General features: G+C 39.9%; 1 protein-coding gene across 1 annotated transcript in view; it reads left to right on the top strand.

Moving 5' to 3' along the window:
• The first annotated feature begins 15971 nt into the window (after positions 1–15971).
• Positions 15972–26531, top strand: part of LOC137667920 (ALK tyrosine kinase receptor-like) — a 61684-nt gene continuing 51124 nt past the window's right edge. The window contains exon 1 of the mRNA XM_068409536.1: positions 15972–16373. Within this exon, the coding sequence (XP_068265637.1) occupies positions 16091–16373 (283 nt within the window). The 5' untranslated portion in view covers positions 15972–16090. The remainder of the gene's footprint in view (positions 16374–26531) is intronic.

The following is a 26531-nucleotide window of genomic DNA, read 5'->3' as shown; positions in this document are numbered from 1 at the left end:
GGGCAACCTGTTCCAGTGTCTCACCACCCTCACAGTAAAGAATATCTTCCTAATATCTAATCTAAATCTCCCCTCTTTCAGTTTAAAACCATTCCCCCTCGTCCTGTCACTACATGCCCTTGTAAAAAGCTCCTCTCCAGCTTTCCTATAGGCCCCCTTCAGGTACTGGAAGGCTGCTATGAGGTCTCCCTGGAGCCTTCTCTTCTCCAGGCTGAACAGCTCCAGCTCTCTCAGCCTGTCTTCATAGGAGAGATGCTCCAGCCCGCTGATCATCTTTGTGGCCCTCCTCTGGGAGGGAACCTCTGGGAGGTTCTCCTCCCCCTCTACTCTGCCCTGGTGAGGCCGCATCTGAAATATTGTGTCCAGCTCTGGGCCCCTCAGTTCAAGAAGGACAGGGAACTGCTAGAGAGAGTCCAGCGCAGAGATTAAGGCAGTGGAACATCTCCTTTATGAGGAGAGGCTGAGGGAGTTGGGTCTCTTTAGCTTGGAGAAGAGGAGACTGAGGGGTGACCTCATTAATGTTTATAAATATGTAAAGGGCAAGTGTCATGAGGATGGAGCCAGGCTCTTCTCAGTGACATCCATTGACAGGACAAGGGGCAATGGGTACAAGCTGGAACACAGGAGGTTCCACATAAATCTGAGGAAAAACTTCTTTAAATTGAGGGTGACTGAACACTGGAACAGGCTGCCTAGAGAGGCTGTGGAGTCTCCTTCTCTGGAGATATTCAAAACCCACCTGGACGCGTTCCTGTGTGATATGGTCTAGGTAATCCTGCTCCGGCAGGGGGATTGGACTAGATGATCTTTCGAGGTCCCTTCCAATCCCTAACATTCTGTGATTCTGTGGACTCACTCCAACATCTCCATGTCCTTCTTATGTTGGGGGCCCCAGAACTGGACTCAGTACTCCAGGTGAGGTCTCATGAGAGTGGAGCAGAGAGAGAGAATCACCTCCCTGGACCTGCTGGCCACACTGCTTTTGATGCAGCCCAGGTTGCTGTTGGCCTTCTGGCCTCAGGTGCACATTGCTGGCTCATGTTGATCTTCTCATCAACCGTCACCCCCAAGTCCTTCTCCTCAGGGCTGCTCTTAATCCATTCTCTGCCCAGCTTGTATTTGTGCTTGGGATTGCCCCGACCCACATGCAGGACCTTGCACTTGGCCTTGTTCAACTTCATGCGGTTTGCACAGGCCCAGCTCTCAAGCCTGTCAAGGTGCCTCTGGATGGCCTCCCTTCCCTCCAGCGTGTCGACCGGACCGCACAGCTTGGTGTCATCGGCAAACTTGCTAAGAGCGCACTCAATCCCACTGTCCATGTCGCTGACAAAGATGTTAAACAGCACTGGTCCCAATACCAGCCCCTGAGGAACGCCACTCGTCACTAGTCTCCACTTGGACATTGAACTGTTGACCGTAACTCTTTGAGTGCGACCATCCAGACAATTCCTTATCCACCAAGTGGTCCATTCGTCAAGTCCACGTCTCTCCAATTTAGAGACAAGGATGTCGTGTGGGACAGTATCAAAGTATCTGGAAGTTATTCATCCTCATGTGACTGTAGAGTTGAGAAATCTTTCTTCAACTGGCAGAATTCATGTCTGAGTTAGCTGAAGTGGGATGTTTATGGAGACAGAGTTCAGGGCTTCTAGCAGAAGAGGCCCTGCCCCATCCATCTGTCCTAGAAAGAGTGTTGCTGCTCAGACAGGTTGCCACATCCACTCAGGTGGCAATTTCTGTGAGCCTTTAGCAGAGTCTTGCGGTGGACTCCTGTGTGTTGCATCTCTGCTTCCCTACTTTCATAATAAGTGGGCATCATGAAGCTTTATTTAGTGGTATGTTGAGGACTTCAGAGTGCCTTCCCCTGGCACCTCATGTTCAAGCTTAGGGGATTACATTATGCTATAGTGCTCTGTGAAAACGCTGACAGGTCTCATTCCAGAAGTAACTACATTATGCTGGTGTATCAGTATGGTCAGAGGAATAAAACTGACTTTTTTTTAGTCAGAGTTTAGTAAAATTGAATTGGGTTTGTTTGTCCACTCGATTGTGTGTGATTGAACAGAAATGCCCTCAAGGGAGGAATCTCTGTGTACTTTTGGGTCAATTCCATTATTTTCTATATAATCATTGCTGTCTGAGAACTTAGATGTCTGACTAACAAAAGTTATAAGGCAAATTCTTGAATTTGCATGGTTCACATCAGGAGGCACGAAATGTAATACATAGATTCACCATTTCTCTTGTTGCAATGGAGCGATGATTTACATGGGACATTACCTGCTTGGAAATGAACATTTTGCATCCACTAAGTGCTTCAGGATACAAACTTGTCCCTGTGAAAGTAGGAGGGGGGAGGAGAAGGTGCCTAAATATTTTTTTTTTTCCATGAAATAAAAATTGCAAAGCATACAAACAGCAGGATGGGAATGCTGGAGTTGCTTGTACTTGGCATACTCTGAAAGGGGTTTGTTCACATTTGCAAAGCAAAAACAAAAATCTGGAAGGCAGAAACAGAAAATGACCAACTGCAACCAAAGCATTTGCTGCTTGTTTGCTCTGAATGTACAATTGGCCTTGGTCTTTTAATTATAATCTGTAAAGATGGCTCTGTTCCCTACCCACCCTTGGGCTTCCGGGAGCACTGAGTGCTTAGGGCTTGGGCTGCTAATGCTATAATTGAAGCAGCTGCTCTGTACTCTCCAAGTACTTTATTCATTCACCTTCAAAAATGTTGATGGATCTGTGGCCTGTTATGGGCCTTTTCTGTAGCTGTAAATCTCAAACACAGCCACTTGCTAGATAGAGCTAATGAAGAGAATTTGCTACGGCTTTTAGGGTGTTGTCTCAGTTTTTAAAAGGAGAAGAAAAAGGGAGGGGGTGAGGGGAAGGCTGCTCTTAGGCCATAAAGCTCTTTGGACTAAATTCACTTTACCTACAAGACCAGACATCCTGATTCTCAATTATTCTCAATGACTTAAACTACAAGTGAATGTAAATATTACTAGGCCAAAAGGTCATTATTTTTACATTCTGCACTGATTTTTAAATTAGCGCATGCAGAGAAGAGCCTCTGGGAATTGTGCTGTAAATGAGCAGAGCGTTGGGAAAGGTCCACACTAATTCATGAAGGCTCCAGGCCAGGGGTTGCTCTGCGGCCTTCCTTTTCTCTCTTGCCTTGGGACTGCAGTGAAAGGGCTGAATTGCTGTTGCGGACCTTGTTAAAGCCTGAAAACTTCAGGCAGCCAACAGAAGCTCAAGTATACCCATAGCCTTTCTCGATACACCTTCCTTTACTTGTTGTTTTTTCTTATCCTTGTAATCAGCCCATTTCTGAATTACTGTTCAGAAGAGTTTGTCGTCGTGTCAGATGAATGCATTTAATCAGGGGAAAGTCATCCTAGTGTGAGCTAATGGCAAAGCTGGGGTGCGGCTGGCAGTGGCTAACTTGGATGTATTCATTCAGTAGGGCTGTGGCAGAGATGCAGTTACTGACTAAAATGCAATCACTTGACTGCTTTGATGGAGTTTTAGCCTAGTGGTGTCTTCCTTCAAGCCCATTGCTCAGCTCAGAATATCCTACAGACTCAGGCAGATCTAAACTCCTTGTGACTAGAGTTTGATATATGGGTATATATCGAACTGAGGCAGTTTACCCGTGCAAAAAAGGGTTGTGCAGGAGCATCTGAACTCTTAATTACCCAGGAGCTGGTTCACCTAAGAACAAGCTGAAACTCTGCCCTTTGAGCTGGGCAGAGGCAAGGGCTGCTGTGGCCCACAGGCTGTTTTTTATTCAACAGTATTGATTGTTCTTGGCAGATACGGAGCCTGAGAGCTTTGTGGTTATGTTTATTAGAGAACATTAGAGGTCATTGTGAGACTTTGAGAGTCAATAAATTTAAATTTTGATGAAAAATGCAAATCCTACTCTGAAGCAAGTACTCAGGCAGCCCATGTGGGAAAGCAGTGGGAGAGGAAAGAAAGGGCTGGAAATTTTACTGTGCCTTCCCCATCAGGCTGCAGCACTTGGATTATGGTTACATTCTGTTCAGGAGAGGAGGAACAGCGAGGAAACGGTCTTAGAAAGTAGTACATTGAAAAATCCTCTTGACGTGACACGAAACAGATGATAAATGTCAGGAAATGCAGTCTTGGTGTTGCTACCCAGTTTATGTTACCTGAAGGTGAGCTGACAATACGTACCCCTGCAGAGATACTTTGCATACCTGCAGCCTTTGCTGTCTGAAGTGCTCAAAGGTTGTTGCAGCTTCATATAGCAAAACTCATTCTTGTTCAGAGTTTGATTTATATATTCAAAATAGGGTTTGAGTCAGACCCTAGGAATGGTGCCTGGATTGATTTGATCTTTTTCACTGAGCTGGGTATTGTTAACTTAATCAAGCCTTACAATATCCTCAGGCACCAAGTATACCTTTTTATACCGAAGTTCACAGAAATGTCACAATGTTTCTAAAGTCACACTGGAATATCATAGCAGGGTCCTTTTGCCCCATTTCAGCCTTGTGAAGGAATCGTGGAATGGTTTCCTTTCCAGTCTTTGCCTGATACGGGTGAGCTTGCAACTGAGACTTGCTCTTTGAGACTGAGCTCATGTTTCTGAGCTTTCCAGGGTGCTGCAGTGCATGCTGTCCTTCCCAGAATGGTGTATAAAGGCAAGTGCTATCCCAGCAAATGTTATTGAATTGCAATTGCTGATGTCATTGAAAAAAAGAAAAAAAAGACGACTTGAATTTGAAAAACAATTTCATGTGATACTGAGACGAACAGCATTGGCAGGACTGCTGTATTTTGGGAATGCATGAAAAGGCCAAGGTATTCTTTTTATCAGTTAAGCACTAAAAACAGTCATCATGTTTTCATGCTGTTTTAAAATCACTTTTCAAAAACACCTTCAATTTCATTGGCAATTTTAACCCAAGGAAATGAGCTTCTTGGTTTAGGTACCTTTTTATTTGACTGTAAGGAGCCAGTAAATTATACTAGAACATCTTGTGAAGTCTGTTTTCTATGCATGTTCCTTGTCAAGGCTTTTCTTATTTATGCTCAAAGGAAGTGTGTATGCCAAATGTTGAGACTAACAGGCAAATGTATGCTGAGCTAACTAGAACATCCCTGAGCTCCAAGGTCTGGGGAATAGAGATCCCAGACAGTGGCTTGAACTTGAATTTCCAGGCAGTGGCAGATGTGGTCAGCTATTCTTGGCTTCCCTTCTGGATGTTCAGCATGGCTTGTTACGATTCTCTTTCTCAGATGTATCCAATGCTAAATGAGGGAGAGATCAGTGGGACAGAAACAGGGTCAACATGTCTGGCAAAAGTTAGTCTTGACCGTAGGCAGTATTTCTTCTATTTGGATCTACACAGCAGGTGTTATTCTCGTTTATATTCAAAATGTGGTAAGATAGTGAGGACATTGTTATTAGCTATGGTAGCATTGCTGTGACTGCTGCTATTTTGAAAGCTGTGCACACCTCACTTTCATGGACTTCTCTCTCTTTAAAGTTGACATTTCAGTTGTTAAATAGTACGGTCTGTCGGCCTTCTGATGTGCCATTTGCTTTGACGAGTAGATGCTGGCTTCCCAAGTTCTATTTCTTTGAGTATGGTGACCAGGCGATTGTTTTAGGCACTCTCCTTTTTTTTATTTTTTTTTAATGTCTTTCTCTGTTCAAAGTTGAGTTGTACAAATCAAAGCCCCCTTCCCCAACAGGGTAACTCTTATAATACCCACTACCTAAGCAATAATTGACACAGCCTTTCTGCATTTCAAGCCTCATCTTTCCCCGTTCAGATCCTTCCTAATGAGTTGTTTCTTTCAAAAGTCTGTTCGAAGGAAGCAAATTAAATTGGAAGAGGAAGTTGTTCATCAGGAAGTACATCTTTCGTCTTTACCCCTGCAATTACCTTTCATGCTACCCCTCACGTTGCTTATGTATAGACATCTTCTGTATTGTGCAGTTTTATGGGAGACATTTCATGTCTATTTATTTTGCACCATGTTTTATTTTTATTTATCTAATTTGCACTGCATATGGCACACCCTATGCCTGATGCAATCATATGCCTTCCTCTGTGTCGCAGCCAAACACTGTGAATAGCTGAAGTTACGGGAAAGATGGCATTTGCTCAGGATTATCTGCTAGCCTTTTTGGTTTCTGGGAATCTCTGTAATCCAGTCAGGCTATTTTTTTTCTAACCAGACAGCTTTTTATGGGGTTTGACCTGATGAATGGGTTTTAGGAGCCTCTTACAGGAGGTTGGGGACTGTCTTGTAGTGGGCAGGAATGCCTGGAGTCAGATGTTCTGTAAATCTGTCTGAACCTTATGGTCCAAACAGTCCTTCATCTAGTCCTTAATCTTTCTTTAAATATATTGATACCGTATTTTGAAGTCTAGGTTATTAAAGCTGCTAGATAATTGCAACATGTCCCTAAAGGATACAGAGTTAAGCATGGCTTTTCTCATAAGTAAAACCTTCCCCCTCATCCACTCTTTCAGCCTTTGAACCTAAAATCTTTCATGGTTTTTGTTCCACCATATAGGTGGTGAGCAGACACAACATGCATACTTCCCTTTAGCTGTGTCATGAAAAGCCATTGCTGAGTGCTGAGGTAAAAATCCCAGTTTAATTGGTCTCTCAGACACGGCTATTGAGAACTCAGTTATTTCAGAATACGTTGCCAGTACTCTTCTCTTTGAAAAGACATCCTGTCTTTCTGAAGCCTTGACTGTACTTGACTGTAATTAAGATTAGATTATTTTTTACTTTCAATATTTAAATAAAAAATGAAAACTACTCTTTGGCACACCTAAGCAGTGCTGTACATTGGGTTGAAAGGATGGAATTTCCTTCTGATCCTCAAAGACAATTACGTTACTCCCTGAAGCATGAAATTTAATTACCCTCATCAGAAGCAGCATGATGCAGTGGATTAGGACATAGGAATAAGGATCAGAAATTTTTATCTCTGATCATAGTTCTGCCATTTGGTTATTGACTAAAAGAGTCCTATAACTTGCCTGTGCCTCCCTTTCACACACCTGAAAAATGAGGTGTTTGATTTCTTTGCTAAGGGGCTGTGAGGTCTGTATAATCATCTAAAGATGTAATGGTTTGTATGAACGCTAAGCATTGCTGGGATTGCCTTGGCTTACATGCTGCCAGCAGTTATTGCAATTTGGTTTCATACAGTGAAATCTCATTTTTTGGCAGAGTTAGTTTCATTAAAGGAAGTGTAATCAAGCTCGTATGCAAATAGGGAGAGGACTACAAGAGGAGGTGACACTGAAGAGCCATTGTGCATCAGAAAAGTATCCTGAGCTGCTGTTCTTTTCACATCAGTTCTGATGCTACATCTCTGATCTGATTACTAATTGTAGCATCCCAGGAGTGCCTCCAGCTGTGTACTTCTCGAGGTGGAAGAAAGTCTTCTCCATCTTGCATGGCTTAACTTGGGAGCAGAAAGGAAAGTTCAGTGCCAGATGAACATATTTCTCTGGGCAAGTTGATTAGCTCTACTGTATTTACAATTGCAGTAGTCTCTTACTGGAGTGATTAGTCATGTCATGTCAGTGGGGAGCTCCCATAAAAAACTCAGAACTGTTTATTGGATGTGATGAAGTGACTAATTAAAATAATTTGTTCTGTCATTTAAAAAAACAGCAACACTTTCTCATGTCTCAGCTCGACTTGGCCAACAGAGCTTTTGAGTAGACAAGATTTTTAGCATGTCTGTAGCATTAAGTTAACGTTTCAGAATAGTAACAAAAATTGTTCTATAAGTATCTGTGTTACTCTTTCCATGGACATTTTAAAAAGGGAAACTGAACTGATAATAACCCTGCCATTTAGTGGGTTACATTCCAGTGCAAAGGTGCCGGATTACCCTGTTGGAAAGAAGTTTGCCTTCCACCAAACAGCATAATTTCATTGTCTGTTGTTGAATCCCTCTGCAGTTCCTGTGCTCTTTCTTCCAGGGCCACTGTCTATATTAAATTCCATTAAAAGATTCTCATTTGTAATCACAATAATTAGATTTAATAGTGAGGCTGCAGTTCTTTAGTTACCTACCTAATTCAATTCTTTACAGCACTCAAATGTAAGTCTTCAAATTTTCAGAGCAGGGAATTCACTTCAACCAGGTTAGTAAATCAAAATCTTTGTAACAATGATTTTTCTACGAGATGCTCAGGAATGAGATTTAAAAAAAAAATCATATTTTTAACTCTATGGAAGTTAACAGGAAAATATATTTTTCTGTAGGTTTTATCTTCTGCCATTTTAATAAATTTTCCGATGTGGAGCAGTTGTGTTGTGGTCTTGCAGCATGCTCTAACTACAGGAGGAGATCGTATTACCAATGAAACTCTAGTGGCTGAATTGCAAACTTCCATTGTTATCCAAGAACAAGTATGACATTAAAATATCCTTTACGGGCTACTTGTGTCTCAGTGAAACCTAAAGCAATTTTTGCTCTATTGCATTATCTCCCTGGTTGTATGATTCTCAGTAGAGCAGCTGTACAAAAGAGCCCATCATTGCAATCCTAAAAGGAGGGTAGTGTTAACTTCCTTCCCAGCACACATGAGGCGATATCATTGCAGTCTGGAGCCAAAATCTTGTTGGTCTCCTGTTCTAGGCAAGGTAATTACATTCTGTGTCTGACTCATCGGTCAAACCTATTAGAATTACAGAGGATTTTCTTGTGAAGGGGGTGTTATTAGTTTTAGCTTAAAAGCATTAAAAGAGTAAAAGGAAAGAAAATCATTACAGTTATTTAATCTTCTTTATGGCAAAACTTTTGTGAAGCCATCTTCTAAAGGCATTTTGAGGGAAAGGCGGGGAAGCATTCTTGGAACCAGTCACAGGGACGTTAAAGGTCTGATCCAGTGACACTAGTAAAGGTCTTAACTGTGTTTAACCTATCACCAACAGTTACGTCTTGCTTATGCAAAAGGCCATAGAAAAGGGTAGAAAGACAACTGGCATTAAATCAATAGAGGAAAATGTATAACATTTTTCTTTCTCTTATTAAGTAGAATGATCTGTGAGCAGAAGAGTTTGTGTTGCAAAATTTCTGCATTGCACATCAAGAATTAGGTCCTTTAATGCTAAATAATCTTTCATTAATATACAGTAACTTTATTTGTTGCCATTTTAGAAAGTAGATCCTTTTCAAGACTATTACAATCGTGCATCAAATTCAAGCCCTGATGTCTTTTAAGTAATTTTAAAATCAGTAAACTGAAATTAATTTAAAGTTGATAATTAAAAGTAATTACAAGGCAGTGTATTGTATTGTTTGAACTAATGAGAAAAGAGTTTACACAGCCTCCTATGGGTCATTTTATTTTTTTATCCTTCTGTCTCTTAGAATTGTATTGGCATCTTCTTGAAAACATTTTTTAATTTTCTGTTTGCTGCAGCCTGAAAAGGTCTAGTCTGGTTCTTCCTTTGTGCTGTGCCTATTAATTGCTTAAGCAAAGAAAGTCTGGAGCAGTAGGGAGGCAAGATTAAAACCTGTTATAAACTCCTGTGTAATGATCTGGTAAAGGGGAAAAATTCTCTTTTGGACTCCTACTGATAATTTTTAGTTCTGCCCTTAACAAGATTTCATTCTCAAAAATCAGCTTCTAATTTTTTCACTACCTTTATCGTGCCGCAGGTGGGTTTTGATGTGAAATACTCTGATGCAGCTGCTATGATTGCTATTTAATTTTGTAATTCCCAAAAGTTCACTGAACCTTTTACCAAAGAGATATCGACTAAGTCCTTGCCAAGATACATTGCATTTTTCTCGCAGGCATACCATGATAACTGTTGGAAACAACAGGATGGGAGAGAACCTGAAATAAAATCACACTGTATCTCAACTTAGGTATGAGAAGTCTGTTAAACTGCACAGTTTTTTTCTGTGGTGAGTGGGGATGAGAGCAAAACAGCTTGAATTCAGAGAGCTCTTAAGGGGAGGGGATGGTCTGAAGTGCTCGTCTTCCCTCAGCCTCCTATTAATAGCTGCTGGGAGCACACAAGCTGCATCATGACCCAGGAGGGGCTGACACCAGAGCTCAGGTGCATTGAGCCCTTGTTTACTATATATAAGGCAATAGGATTTAGGACTTGGTTCTTTGGTTTTTGCTCATTGTTTCCATATTCTTTATGTTGAAGACTTCTGCTTTCAAATTGGCCTCTAAATGTGAGAAAGCAGTGGCTTTATTAGAGCCAGGCTGGCATAGTCTTCTGGGTGAAACTTAACTTGTGCCTAGGGGCTGGTGCAAACCGACTGTGCACTGTACTGAAGACATAGGTGGCAACACAGGTGTCGGCTGTGGCATGGCTGACGGCATGGAAGTTAATTCTACCTTCCAGGTGTAGACGAATGTCTGGAGAATGGTCACAAAGATGGTTGATGTACATGGGATGTCAAGACTGAAGTCTTGACAAAATGCTGGAATCAAGCATTTTGAAACCCCTCTTTAGCAGGATGAAAGAGCACCCAATGAGTGTGTGTGTGTTCATTGGATTCAAAATCATTTATCCATGAAGGCAGACAAATGCAGGATGCAAGTGTTCTGGCCTGAGATTTTACTTGAGAGTTCTAGCACATATGTTTTTTTTTTTAATTCACTGCCTCTAAGAGAGCATTCTAACTTGTACTTGCAATTAATCAGTGCTGGCATTACCCAGAGGAGCATGCAAAATGGCATCTAAAGCATTAGAGTATTGATTAGAATTAATCAGGAATGTATTCCTTCTGAAGCTACACACTGCATGAACAACCAAAGAGTGTCTAAACTGTAAATATCTCTCAGAAATTAAGTTTCCATGAAAACTGGGTTATGGAGTCTGAAACTGGGTAACTACAGGGAAATAGAAGCAGGGGAGCAAAATCTGGTACCTGGCAATCTGAGTCATGGATGGGAGGTTTAAGAAAGGTTTGGTTACAGAGAGGTACTTTGGCTTGTTCAGGATCTAACACCTCACCCTTGCGGGGCTGTGTTTCTAGGTTGTTTCTAGCGCACCTTCATGTTAAGGAGTGTGAATGAATATACAGAAGGTGGTTTGAAAACTCAGCCCTTGTTCCAGTTCCGGTTCTGTCAGCAGCATTTTCTGTTTTGGAGAAAAGCGAATACAGCCTCGTAAGAGAAACTCTGGGTCTTGTCCAGGCTTTCTTTAAGCAACAAATTCTCTCTAGATAATATATGTCTAAAGTCTGAAAATATTTGCATCTCAGATTTTGAGCTACTCTGTCACTGAAGACCACAGTTTTATTAGTTTCTGCCTACATCTGTGTATGTTGCAGATTCTAGACATTTGAGCCAACTTCTTTCTTACTGTAACTTCAGTGAAGGTCCTGTTGGGTGGATCTGGCCTGCTGTATCAAGACACTGAGCAGTGCCTAAACAATGCAATATAGTGTGTTGCTTTACAGCATAATGGATTAAATTAAGATGTTAAACTGTGGTCTTTTTTTATTGCTTGAGGCAGTATCTAGAGAGATCATCATGGTTATTATGGCCAATGTTGTGGTAAAAATAGTTTTTGATGTTCAAGGCAGTGCAGAGATGATAGCTATATGCACAGTAACTGATGCCTTTGTCCTTGCAGTTGTCAGCTTACCAGTCTGATTCATCACTCCATAGAGTGCTTGGAGGTTATGCAGAGGATAACAGGAGCAATCTGTTATCTGCTGTAATTTGCTTTTGGGACCTAAGTTTCACAGAAATGCAGAATGATTGAGGTTGGAAGGAACCTCTGAGATTGACTAGTACAACTTCACTGCTCAATGCAGGGTGAGCTAGAGCAGGTTTCACAGAGCCATATCCAGTCAGGTTTTGAATATCTCCAAGGATGGAGACTCCATAAGATTTCTGGGCAACTTGTTCCAGTGTTCAATCACCCTTAGAGTAAGCAAGTTTTCTCTTCTTTTTAGATGGAATTTCTTGTCTTGCAGTCCTTGCAAATGTGCCTTGTGCTTGCCTGTTGTCCTTTCTTTGGATACCACTGTCTGATTCTCTCTTCTTTCCATCCTCCCATAACATATAAATATTGTTAAGATACTTCCTGAGCCTTCTCTTCTACAGGATAAACAATTCCAATTTTCTCAGTCTCTTCTTGTATGTCAGATGCTCTAGTCCCTTAATCATCTCTGTGGCTGTTTGCTGGACTCAGTTCACTGAGTCCATGTCTGTCTTGTGCTGGGAAGTCCCAGCACTGGACCCAGCGCTCCAAATGTGTCTCCCCAGTGCTGAACAGAGGGGAAGAATCACCCCTTCAATCTGCTGTTCCCAGTGCAGCCCAGGAAGCTATTGGCCTTCCTTGTCATTGAGGACACGTTGCTAGCTTATGTTCAACATTTTGTCCACCAGGACCCGCAAGTCTCCTTCTGCAAAGCCGCTTTCTGGCCTGTGCTGGTGCATGGGGTTGTTCCTCCCCAGGGGCAGCACTTTGCATTTCCCTTAGTTGAACTTCATGAGGTTCCTGTTGGCCCAAATTTCCAGCATGTCAAGGTCCCTCTCAGTGGCAGCCCAACCATGCTGTGTAAAAATCACTCCTCCCAGTTTGGCTGGAAACTTGCTGATGGTGCATCCTGTCCCATAATCCAGGTCATTAATGAAGATAGAAAACGTTATTGGCCCCACTGTTGGCCCAGAGGTATACCACTAGTGACTAGCCTGTAGCTGGGATTTGTACCACTGATGATAACCCTCTAAGCCTGGCAGTTCAGACAGTTTTCAGTCCACCGCACTGTCCACTTACATAGTCTGTACTTCCATCAGTTTGTCAGCAAGGATGGGATGGGAGACAGCATTGAAAACCTTACTAAAGTCGAGATAAGAAACATCCACTGCTCCCTCATCCACCAAGCCATTCATCTCAGCATAGAAAGCTATCAGATTGGTTAAGCATGATTTCAGTATGAAGAGGTTCCACACATGGTATTTCCCTATCTATTTCAAAAGATGACTGAAATAGCTTTTCTATTACTGTGCTAAAATGCATTCTAAAATTAGGTTCATAACATATAGGCCACTAATAGAAATTTAATAAAGTTACTAGTAATTAACATCTAATGCATATCAGTTATGCTGAAGTAGATCTTGCTGCTGCCAGGCAGCCTGTAGTACAGACTCTGCAAATGAGTTTGGGTCTGTTAAATACAGGATGTTGTATGGAAAGGTCTGGAGATCAGAGTCCCTATTCTGCCATGGAATGACGGCGGAATCGATTCCCATTCGAATTTGCCTATGGGTCTCTCTGCTGACCCAGTAGCTATTTTTAGTGTCCCCAATAAATCCACCAGTTAGTGTCATCTTTAGCTCATTTATTTTCATGTCTCTGAAGAAAGAGGCTGATACTTGGGATTTCTTTCCACATGAATCTTTGACTCTCAGACAACCTACTGTAGGAATTTGTACAACAAAATACAAATATATTTTGTAATGAACCTGGGCTTGGGTGAGTCTGCCTTTTCCAGTCTTGCATTGCGGTGATATAAAATACCCGCTTGGCAACAGTTCTGGGAGTTAATAAAGTTTCCGTGGTAAACTATGAGAGGCCTGAGAATTTCAAACTAAAGTTATTGCACCAGTAACTCAGAAAAGCAATTCCTAAAACTCCTGGCACATTTATCCAGAGGGTTAGCAGTAGCACAGAAATGGAAATCATTGTTGAGAGCCACTGTATACTTGGAATTAAAATCCATCAGTCTTCTGAAGCTGAGAATGATTTTCATGACATACAGATGCTTCTGTATTTCATAACCAAAATTAAATCTAGGGTGGTTTTTTACTCTATTTGTAGATAAGTTTGTATCCTTTAATCCCTGTAATATACCTAATTTGAGATGACATCAAAAGAAATAATGCGCACAGAAGCTAGGCATTTAAAATACTCTCAATGCTTTATTTTATTTAATTTCAGTAAAAGCAGATTTATCTGTTTAGGGGAGGGGGATGGAAAAGGAGTGAGGATGCCAACATCCACTTCTCAAGCGGAAACCTCAAGCACAGAAGTCAGAAAATGAGATGTGGAAATGAAAATAACTGTAAACGAAAAACAAAACTTAGCAGTCTAGTTTCACTCTTCTTACTGGAAAAGGAGGAAGGAAGAAACCTAGTAAATAATTAAAAAGCAGCATTTGCTTTTCTGAGGTGCAAGTTAAACTGCATTAGCTGTCAGCAGGGTCTTTATGCAACCCTTGCTTAGGACTTTTCTTTAGGTCCTTGACATACCTGTTGGCAGCTTCCTTGCCTGCTGGGAATTGTGTCCAGTTCAGCAGAGCGTAATGACACCATTGTGTCCCTGATGAGATAAACAGTGTGTCTGCCTCTGGAGCAAAGAAAAGTCTCCTAGCTGGTAGCAGTATACGGTCTGCAATTTGGGATTGATCCACGCTTGTAGCAGGCGCAAGTGATGGTTGGTTGGTGCAAATGTCATACACATATGTTGTTATGTTTCCTTTCCGAAGTGGGATTTTGTTGTACTTCTAGAGAAAGAGGTGCTTGTTATGGATGCCAGATAAACTGTGTAGTTTCTTTTGTTCAGAACATATGTTCCAGTGGGTTCCCTTCCCCAAGAAAGATGTGTTCCTGTGCACAGCCCATATACAAGCACAAACCCATACACGGGGGGTGATGGGGACACTTGATGAGGAAACATTTCTGTAAGAGCAGTGAAAAATGTGTTGCCCCTGACCTATTATGTCAACTAGAAGTAGTTACAGTCTTCCTCAAAAATGCTTAATATTGATGTTTGAAAACAACTTAAGGAAACACAATATGGTTTTGTTCTCATCTTTTAAAAAATTGCAGCTGGGGCTGTAAAGAGCATTTCCTAATAGGGTTTATTAGACCCCTGTTGTCTTGTTTGGCTTCAGCTGACCAGTTACAGTATGCTAAAAAGAAATGTTTTTTCCTTGGTGCTGCATTTTTTCCTGTAACGGAAGAGAAATGTGAAAAAGTGGATTAGTAGTGACTGAATGGCTATACAGAATCTCTCATTTCTGATCATGTTTATGGTTAGTGAGCAGGCACTGGATAAACTGGGGTGAAATGGGTGATGGGCTCTGTATCGCTGCTGAAGTAATACGCCTCTTGGGAAGCAGCCCTTCACAAATGGTGTCAACAAGTAGTTTTACTGGCAGCCTGTGCCCAAGGATGAAAGGTGAAATGGTCCAGAGCAGGTTATCATGCAAGTATTTTATTCCTTAAAGTTTTCCTTGCAGATCAGAATTCCAGTATATTGGGGAAAAGAGAGATACTTTTTTACTGTCTTCCTTTAGACATGTCTTGATGGACACAGAACATTTGAAAGTTAAATTAGAGGTGACATGTAAGAGCTGAGGGTCTAGGAGAAGTTCTTGTGCTGGCTGGCAAGGTGTTTCAGGTGGAGCAGCAGACCCAGCCAATCAGAGGGGAGAAGGTGGATGTTAGAGACAGCCAGGCCTTCGTGTCTTCTAGCATCTCAGAGAGTAAATTAAGTTCATACAGACTTTTTCTTGTCATTTACTGTTGGCAACAAGCAGACTAAGTTGAAACACTCTTTGTTTGTGGATGTTAATCTCTAGGGCTGCTAATCCAGTTCCTTACTTCCTTGATTTACTTGGTGGGACTTTTTGTTTATTTGTTTGTTTGGGAGGCGGGGGGGAGAAAGTGGCATGTTTTAGTTGTAGTGCTTCATGCACGTGTAGACGTTCCAGCAACGCACATTAGAAGCAAAGTGTGTTGCCTCAACCAGTGACGCAGTGATGGGAATTATAACTATTGCGCAAGCCCTGGAGACTGGCTTATTGCCTGAGTGACTAAGAGACTTTGCCGGTGAGAAGCAGGAGTGATATTTAGAGAGGGTGTGCGTGTGCACTACAGATTTCACGGCTTGCTTTGCAAAGAAAGTTAGGCTTCTTTTAAGCAGCAGGCAGACATCTGTGAGAAATCCGGGAGCACAGAAGTGTGACAGAAGAGAGCAATAAGCTACGATTTAGCTGGGTTTTCCACATCTTAGCTGCATGGAAATCTTGGTGTTTAGAAGCTTGCTTTTGCAAAATCCATGAGAGGGAAAGGCCCTGACCATGGGGCACCGTGAGGAGAGTGAGGGCTGGGGTAGGAGGCACAGTATGACTAGCCACATGTGGAGCTGCTGCTTTGGGGGGTTTGGTCCTTGTAAAGTAGCCTTTCTTACCACTCTTCTCCTTTGTTCTTTCCTCTCGCTGTATGATGAGACCAGATGGGTGTTGCTTCAGAAGAGAGTTGGACATCTGGAGAAACCATTTCGGATCTCACTGGAGTATGTTGCTAATGGGAATAAGAGCGTAGCAGCTGTGGATTCCTTTGCAATGAAGAACTGCAGTGCAGGTAACGTATTTTATTGCTTCTAGCTCATAGTCTTTCAATGCCTTTTAGAAGAGGAGCATGATTTCTGGCTGTTACAAAACCTTCACAGAAGGAAAGCTTCTCGTCAAATCAATAATTTAAATTAAAAAAAATAAGGTCCGTTCCAGGGAAGAATTTTTTTAATGTTGCCTTAAAAGTTTTTAACATCTTGAAGGAAACAAGATTTTTTTTTTTTCCCTTTGGAAAGAATTTCTAGGAAAATTTCACTTTGGAAGAACCAAAGCAATATTCATCCTGGCTTGCCAGATGCCTATGCTGATGACTTCACTTTCTGCAGCAGAAAGTAGAACAGATGGGTGGTTCCTAGACAGATAGCTTGCAAGTCATCTTTGATGTTCCTCATCACAAATTTCAGGGTTGTTTTATTAAACAACTGTGGAAAACTTGATTCTAATAAAGTATGCCTTTCTTTGGCAATGTTCCAAAGCAGTTATTGCTGAGTAACCCCTAATATTTCAATGTGTAGTGTGTGGAATTTTAATAATGGACAACCTTAATGGGGGTTACTTTTTTAAATATAAGCTCTGTTATCAATTCAAGTATGTAAATTTAGTGCTTCATGCCGGAAGCAGCTGCATTGTAGTTCTACCAGCTTTATGGAGCTTGTGAATCACACTGAAAGCTTTAGGTGGCATGTCAGTGAAGAATATTATTGCTTATAGCACTTAACGCATTGCCTTTTATCCATTTTATTTATTTGGAGTACTGCTGAGTTGAGCTGCATGTCCTTCTTTTCTCCCTGTCTAGGACAGGGAAATTTGCTGGCGAAAATACATTATTTTGTTTATTTATGTTGCTCTCCACAAAGGCCAGTTGTATTAAGGGGTTTATTTCACTGTTCGTACATAATGGTGATCTCTCAGCTCCGATAAGGAACAGCCTGACATTGTGCTGAAAGCGCAAGGCACATTCAGACAGAATGCATCTGTTCTGTTGCTGATGCGTGGAACACATCATGGTATCTCTCTAAGGCTGAAAAGAAAATATTGCAACTCCCCAAAACAAAAATGTGAATGGGACAGAAGTCATTCAAATCCACAGTGCTTTGGGCATTCATTGCAACAAATTTTATGTCAGACTATGGGAGATACTCAGCTCCCATGAAGGTACATCGATTCTTCTCTTGGGAGTGCTTGAAGGAGAGCCATAGGTGAAGGATGGTCAGCTGAGTGAAAGGTTAACATTGGCTGAGTGAGCTCATAGCGGTACTGAGCATGGTTCTGCAGATGACAGGTGTCAGTTGCTGAGTCTATTAAGAAACATTGTGAGCAAAAGAAGGAACAAATCTCCCATTTTTATTTACAGATTTGTAGCAATTGGCTACTCCTCTGCTCTGCTTACGGGACACAGTGTATGAATAATATCACCAGGGAAGAAAACCACTTGTTCTTTTTTCAGTTAGATGAAACTGCAAAGCCTTTTGCACACAGCTGAAGGTGTGGTACTGTGTCCTTCTACTAGAAAAGAAGGTGGTGAGGGGTAGCTGAGAGTAGCACCTTAGGCTTGGAGGAAGTAGGGAAAGCAATAAGAAAACATTAGTCTAAATCTAATTTTTCTGCAGCTGTTAGGAGCCTTTGGGCAGCTTAGCTGCTTGGATACCTTAATGTTACTGAAGCACATAAAACATGGGTGAATTTGGGAAAGAAACATCTGAGAAACAGTAATAAGCCTTCAGCCTAATTTTTCTAAGCCTCTTGAAGACCATATACACAATTTAAAAATAAATAAAGGCACATAGACAATCTTAGCAAATTAAGCTACTGTTTCCACAGGTGGATACAGGTTTGGATCTAAATCAGATGCCAACAGGGGCTTGAAGAAGGTAGAAGTTTGAGGTTGGGATTTGCTTTTGAGAATTGTGAATTCCATTTCTTGAGTTCTTTAATCATGGAAAAGATCATGGTTTTTTATTGCATTTGAACTGAAAAAATAGCCTATTTGGGATTGAATGGAAAATTAATAAGTTCAGATGCTGATAATGTTCTGAATTTTTTTTAATTCTAAATTTAAAAATTCTAGATTCATATCCCATCTCAAAAAATTAAATATCCCACTAAAAAATTGTTGAGTGGAAACATAATTCTATCATTGCAATGTGTTAATTGTACTCCACATTTCCCTTCCTTCAACAGTATGGCAGATTAGAAAATCAAAGTGATTTGTCGCTTCAATATCTTCACACTTCCCAGTTCCCATCATATAATCAGTCTTGATTGGGTTAGCTTGATAGAAAAAAGAAAGCCCTTGCAGACTGAGGGGTTTCATTTGGTTTCATTTTTTTTCGATTTTTTGTTTATTTGTTTTTTGGGTTTTTTTAAAATGTTCAAAATTGGCCAAAACTGTATTTGGTGTATCTCTTATCATTGCTGTAGTTCATCACTGCTGTTCGTCTCATGCACTCCATCTTCTGGCTTTAATTCTTTAAGGGCTGTTTAGCACTTGACATGTACTAAGTGTTGGGGTTTTTACAGAAAGTTTTCCTGAACAATAGGATGAGGTTCTGATCAGAAAGCCCCTACTTGAATAGAAAGGCTGCTTGTACCTCTATAGGTTTTGGATCAGGACAGTTAACAGGTAGCAGCGCCCATCACCCTACAGCCAATTGACTTTCAATTACTGTCTTAAATGTGAAGCAGATTGTGTTTGTCAGTGTGTAAAATCTAAACTATTGATTGTCTAATTTTCTTTCTTACAGCTTACTATTTAAATAAGAGCAGTATCCAAAGGAAAAAAAATACAAATTGTAAAGAAGTAATGTATTAATTTAATAATGTCAGTGAAGAATTTGTTCCTTCTACAAGTAAAGTAATTGATACAGTGGCATTTTATAGTTGATGGTAATTTCTAGTAATAAAAATAGAGTTCATTTCCTAAGTAATGTATTGACTTATTAATGATATTTAATGGGTTTCTTACTGTTTTTTTTATTGCAGTTGTAAATTAATTACTCTGCTAACTTATTTCCAAAAGTCTTAATTAAAGTACTTAATAGTAAGCACAAGTAAATGACAAGACATTGTTTTACTTAGCAATGTTCAAATTACCTATTCTAAGTAACTTTTTAAGTAAGGGGCATGGAGTTCAAATGCTTCTAAAATGTGTTAAAGGTTTAATGATGCTCTGAGGCTGTTAAAAGTAGTTATTTCAGACACTCAGCCTGAGGCTGTTAAAAGTAGTTATTTCAGACACTCAGCCTGTCCAAGAGGAAGCACTTAGCTTTCAAGTTTTCAAGTTCAGTAAGCAACATAAAAAACATATTTATTTTGGAGAGGGGAGAGACTGTGTGTTGTTGATTAAGTTAATGCTTCTATCCACTCAGCAATAGCTTTTTTCAGTAGATACTGAAAATACATGGAAATAACACTCATTACCTTCAGAGCTGGTAAGTAGTTAGTTCTGTAATGATCTCATGTTTATAATACATATGCAAATTTCTGAAAGATGAAGTTAAGGTTGTACTAAAAGCAAAATCCTTGATCCACAGCAGAGGACCTCTCAAGAAGGGAAAAATTTTGAAGACCTAAAGGTGATTTTGCTGGAAAAAGAGATAGTGAGGGAAGAGTAAAAATATGGACTTGCAACATGTATGAAGAAATATGAGCAACTGCCAGATAGAATTTTTTGTGATTCTGTTTGATCAATAGTCTAGCAACAGATTTATGAATCAACTGCAGGAAATCAATAAAGGCTTTCTCCAAACAAGATTACTTATGTATCTGAATCATTACTAAAATGATGTTTTTGTGTATTCAGACAAAAATTACTTACGTATCTGAATCATCACTAAAATTATGTTTTTGTGTATTCAGACAAAACCTGAATATGTATTATTTCAGTTTTCCCATGTATGCTCACATTCTGCAGTTTGTCTTATAAATTAATTTGCTGACAGGATGTTGTGGTTAACTGAACTTAATGAAATACCAGTGAGCCCCTTTTCAAAATGAGTTCTTGATGCTTCCTACTGGAAAATTGCTTAGAAAAGTTAACCTCTTCCAAACTTCTCGAACTGAAATAGTATCGGTGTATCTGATAGAACTGTAGAACAGCCCAGGATGAAAGTGACCTCAAAAGATCATCTGGTCCAACCTTTTGTGGGAAAGGGAGCCTAGATGAGATTATCTAGCACCCTGACCAGCTGCATCTTGAAAACCTCCAGCGATGGGGACTCCACTACATCACTGGGAAGGTTGTTCAAGTGATTGTTTGTTCTCACCGGAAAAAATTTAAACACAAGTTTCTAATTGGAGTCCCACATGACACACTTACAGCTAATTTAGATGTTAATAATTAATTCATAAAAAATTTTGTATAACTTCTAAGTAAGTTTTACTTGAGTAACATTGCAAGATGTTTACAGAAGATTTATGAAGCAATTAACTTAATTGTGTCAATATTTTTTTATTGATTGTTTGCTTAGTTGTAATTATGGGACAGTGGAGAGAAGACATGTACCTTCAGTGGAACCAACCGTGTCATCTTATATCGTCTGGAGATCCACCACTGCCCAGAAATTCAGGGAAATGAGTGAACAGAACAATGAGCACAGTCAGTATTGTGCTGTTGTTATAAAACTGAAAAATAGACATGATTAAAAAAAAAAGTAGTCTTAAATTTCAGAAGTAGTTGTCTCTATTTGGATTTAGGACCAACATTTACCATAATACTTACTTGGCCTATCCAGGTTGTTTTTCTGTAAAGGATGTTGGAGAATTTTCTTTGGCATTAATGCCATGGTTAAGGAGCTTACCAAGCCAGAGGATAGATCCAGAGTTAATTGAAGCCAATGGGAATTATTCAGTATGTTTGGATTAAGTTCTGAGTATCTTTCATTTAAAGAAAAAAATAAAATTAGGCAGATTGGCTGCATTTTCCTTGGAGTGGCCTGTGCTATTTATACAGTTCTACTGAGCTGGTTTTCCTGTGGATCTAATTTCACTAAGTAGGCATTTGGAAAAGCCTTACTATTTTAAGAACATTTGCCTCCAAATGTTTTGGCAACCATCTTCCTCCCTATTAACCTCTGCTCCCACGTGAGGTATGACTGATTATTCTGACTTCAGGTTGTGTGCCAAAACCCATCCCTAACCTGCTAGTGTTTTAATCCTGTAGGGATTTTGTGTTGGAGAAAAAACTGCTTTACATATGAGTGTGGTGGCTGTAGTGAAGTTAGATCATTTTAAGGCAATTCCAAAATGAAAATTATTTCACTTGTGGTTTGTGCCCATTTAAGTAAAACAAATCTAATGCACTTGTTATGGGGCTTATCTTTTTTTCATTTTTCATTTTCATCTTTTTAAAATTAAGTTATAGTAACACTAGGAATAAAAAATTAAGCAAATTTAGTCTTAGTATTGTTTCTAGAAAAGGTGCAGTAACTCAATTAGTGGTAGAGTAGCTTCTTACAGTAATGAATTAGTGATTATGCATTTCTGTTGCTGACTGTCAACACCTACTTGTGGGGCCAAATTTAGACAGTGATGGTTATGTTAAATAATTTAATCTATTTGGAACATTAGTGTACTCACCAAAGGGGAGGGGTAAATGAACCTGAATATCTAGAGCATTTGATTTTCATAGGTCTGTCATGACAGTGTGTTGGTGAATGGGACTTAGTGTTCTGTTGTTTTATTAAGTAGTCAACTGATGATATATTTGGTTTTTTAAGATACGAGGAGGGAGGTATAAAGAAATGTTTTAGATGGTGTAATAATGCTCGTAAGACTGGTCTTTAAAATTGATACATTCATACAGAAGGTGGAAAGGCTGGAATCTGCCACAGCAGGACTGAATGTGGGTGTTTCTTAGGCGAAGTTACTCTTACCAGAGTGGGCAGGTTCATCTACTCTAATTCAAAAAAGGTTAGGTGATTTGGGTTAAGAAACAGAATTGAGAAATCTCAGCCTTTAAAATCCAAAGCTTTAATAATCAAAAGAGAAGGGTCGGCTCATAAGAGGTACTGGAAACTGCTTGAGAGACAGTGCAAATCCCTCAGTTCCCCTGTGAATGTTGTCAGTTGTGGGTCTTAAGTACTTTTTAACACCTTGAAGAATTGGCCAATACATTATCTTTTTAATGCTGTATATGATTTTTATCCTGACCTTCTCCCTTAATTAAGGCTTATTTCAACAGGGGAGCCATTGATTCAGTGAAAGAAAATGAACTCTGTAATCTGCTTTCCCCAAATTGAACTTATTTTTATTACTATTAATTGCTGCCACTTAGTTCTTGTGATGTTTTAACTGCTTGGATTTATTGAAATAATCATAGGATTCACTATTATCACTTGAGAAATGGGGAGGACAATGATGATTTACGGATGACCCAATGATTTTAAACCAGTATTACTCCAGATTCAATGATTTATGCAAGCTGATTCCATTGTGTAAGTAGATGACAGTCTATCTCTCCCTTTCTCTCTTCATAATAAACGCCTGCATTTTCAAAAGACTGCTAGCCTGTAAAACAGGGCATGCAGAACCTTGGTTTTGCTAAAACAAAGTCGGGGTAGTTTTGCTCTGTGTTTTGTTTTATATAGATCCGTGAAGTTCCTGGTTAGCTGTAGGAAAGGTTTTTGATTTAAACAGGACTGATGTTTGAAGATGTTAGGACGTGGCTATGCAACTTGATTCATGCTTGTGAAGAATTACAGTAGTCTTTGATAAGAGGTGAGAGACAGCGGGGAAGCTTAGAAAGTAAGAACAGAAGAGGGAGATGATCAAGCAAAAAGGATAGGAGTCAGACTGTGTGAACAAAAGAATAAACAAAAGAGGGAGAGATGAGGAAAGATGAGATGCTAATAAACCAGTAATACTGAAAACAAATGACAGGATATCAGGCAGGAATAATTGTTCTAGATAGTGGAAATGATTAAAGAGTTTGACCAGCTAGAAAGTGATTGAAATAAACATTTACAATCCAATTAATTAACTAGAGCAATCAAACTTAATCAGATAGCCACTCAATCAACCAGAGTGAACTGACTAGATTGATATCTGTTGAACCAGCAAAGAAACCAAGTGAGACTGAGGGAAATTCAGTGAATTGTGAAAACTGAATAAAATGCAAAAGGATTAATCAATTAACATTTAAAATTATCAAATGCAAATATAAATGCGTGGATGTTCAGGTGGAAGCTAGTCCCATTTTCTGTCATAACTCAAAAGAGCCTGAAGGGCATTCATGAGCAAAATCATTTTTGGAAGATGAAGAACAAGAATGAGGACAAGATGGGACAAGAAGGAAAGAAGATTTTCTGTGTGCACTTCCAGGTTGTAGAAGATGAAATAATGTCAGCAGCAAGAACCTTATTTTTTTAGAAGCCTGCATAGGTGTCAAACACACCAATGCTGGATTCTGAGGTACGACTGCTCTGTAGTGGTACAACGCATACAAGATTGAGAAATGGTATAATTACTCCTCTTTCTTTACCACAGTGAAGACTTCTTCAGATTTTGTCTCGGGGCACTTCTACAACTCAGGGCTTATCTTCTGAAGTATTCAAGTTCAGTTGGTTTTCTCTGTCTGAGCGGTCTCATTGGAAATCTCCCCCAGTCTTGCTATAAGATTTTGTCCAGCTCTTCCCTTTTCTTGTCCAAAACCTTTCTCTTTCTGCCTCAGGGGAGCCCTGCTTGCTTTGTTCTGTTTCTGCATGGTCTACTGCAGCCAGCTTTCTTAGCAAACCAATTGCTGCACCAAACCACAGAAATTGTTTAATAATTCTGCACTGTATCTAGTGTGGGAGAGGTGTGGCATGTTGGTGCCAGCAGTGATGGATACACTAAAGTAGATGCACTGCAATGGAACAACTAAAACCAAAAAGCCCTGACCTTGTAGTTCTGAATCAAATCCATAATACATGAATAGAAATTCCAACTGACTGACCAATGCATCGATTTTTCCCTGAAAAATTTAAAGATCTGTAACAGGGGACCAAAGTTTTCTGAAAAGGTGTGCGTGCCATTTCAAATGAGACTCCTTCATGCTGTATTTGGAAACACACAACCAGTAGCTGCACATCAGGATCTCAATGAGGATCATTAAACCTGTATGTTGCGATTATTTTGCTTTGAAGTCATGAAAAACATGAGGAAAGAGAGGAACTTTCAAAAGCTGCCAGGTGACTTAAGAGCACAGACTAATGGGAACTGTGCTGCTTAGTCCCCCAGGAGTTTTCAAAAATGCCATCATTACTGACTCGCACTGAGGCATGCCTTCCACCTGTGAGGATGAGAAAGGACAGACTGTGCACTGTTCTTCCATGGAGGCAGTTTTGCAGGGTACCTCCATAGATGAGGCATACAGGGCTTTTATGAAGTGAGCCTTTGAAAGCCCTGCTAGTAAGGCATATTGATCCAGAAGTCACACACAGATGGCAAGATCTTAAATTACCAGTCAGGTTTTATTACATGAAAGAAATGTTAAGAATACCTTTCCCCCCGCTTCTTTAAATGATTGCCAGCTGAAGTGCTGAAGTTTTGTACAACTGGGAGGTTGCAAGCACTTAAATGAGTCAGTTGGATTCTGGGGCCAATTCCAGATTGAAGTGTATTGTTCATGGGACATGATTGATGGTGTATCAGCAAATTTGTAAGAAAAATAAGAGGTTTGGAAATGGTTTTCAGATCTACAAGGAAGTATAATGCAGTCAACTCTTACAGAGAGATTTATCATGTTCCGCAAATAATATTGATGGTGGATTTTTCATTTGATGTGAATAGAGTTGAACAAAGTGACTACTTTGATACCTCAAAACTTTGAGGGTTGAGAGCCAATCTGTCTAGTTCTGTGAGATAATGGGTTGCAGCATACTGGGATTTAAGCTGTTTTGGTTGATTTGTGTGAGCCACAATCTAGAGTAAATGATTTTGCAGAGGCTACAGCAGTGAATATTCTATACACTTAAGCCTAAATTATGTACTGGATTTTTAAGACGTCATTTAGATCTGTAAGCAACGACTGCATAAATCCAGCATCACATTATATGGTACAAAAAAAGACGAATATGAAAAGGATGAAATTTAAATATTTCTGTAATATTATTAGTGTTACTATTGATTTACAGAAAGTCACTGTTGACCCTTTAAGCACCTCATGGAATAACAGTGTACATATATGTGTTTATGATTGTATGTTAATGAAACCATAATGAAAATAAACCAATCACTGTGAGATCAGAAACACTAAGTGCAAAGTTTTGGCAACACTGTTAACTCATCAGGCACTTCTATTGTATGCATCAGTAACAAAACAGTGGTAAAGTGACTAACCTGTCTACAAAAGTTGTCAAGTGGCTTAGACAGCAAAGTAATGAAAGTATTTACTGCATGCGAGCTATTTCCTGAAGTAAAGGAAGTGAAGCGAGTAACTATGAAGTTACTTGGGTGGAGCTGCTGCTGGTGAAAGTTGTAAAGCATGTTGCGCACCGTCCCATTAATTGTTGGAGCTTCGACCACTTTCATCACCTGAAGATCTGTCCCTATATATTTATCAAAGCTTTTGAAAAAGAGGGACCCTAACAAGAGGTTTGGTAGGAACATTGCTGATTTGGACTTCAGTTTCTTTGTCATTGCTGGGCTCCTCACAGCCAACAGAAGAGTCTGGTTTGGAAAACAGAAGAGTAGGGTGAAAGTTATAGGTGTTCCTTCATTGTAGGTAAAGGAGGCTGGAGCTGATGCTTAGTGTTCACAATGATACATATTACTATAAAGTTACATTGATTTTTTAGAAATGGGATTGCAAAATACATTTTTTACAAAGTTTATTTTCTAAAAATATAACTTGCAACTGATTAAGACAAGTGAGAAACCCGAAATAACCTTTTCTATCACATGTTGAAAAAAAGTTCTATTCCAAGAGATGTTTAACCTATTCATCTTTGCACAGAGTGCTTTGCAGTGGTCTTCCATGCTTACTGTGTTTGTCTTCTGTTTTCTTCTAATTTTATCTTTGGAGCACCTCCAACTTCCTCTGCTCCCAAGGGAAATCAGGCAATTTCTCTTATTTGGACAAGCCTATTCCTCCTCTTTCCCTTTAGTCATAAAACATTCCTGCCTATCTAATTTCATCATGAAACCTTTAGGGCAATTATTACTCCATTATAAGTTTATATGGTAGCAA

Source organism: Nyctibius grandis, chromosome 1, assembly GCF_013368605.1.
Source record: "Nyctibius grandis isolate bNycGra1 chromosome 1, bNycGra1.pri, whole genome shotgun sequence".
NCBI classification, from domain to species: domain Eukaryota; kingdom Metazoa; phylum Chordata; class Aves; order Nyctibiiformes; family Nyctibiidae; genus Nyctibius; species Nyctibius grandis.
This window is presented reverse-complemented; position numbering and strand designations above follow the sequence as displayed.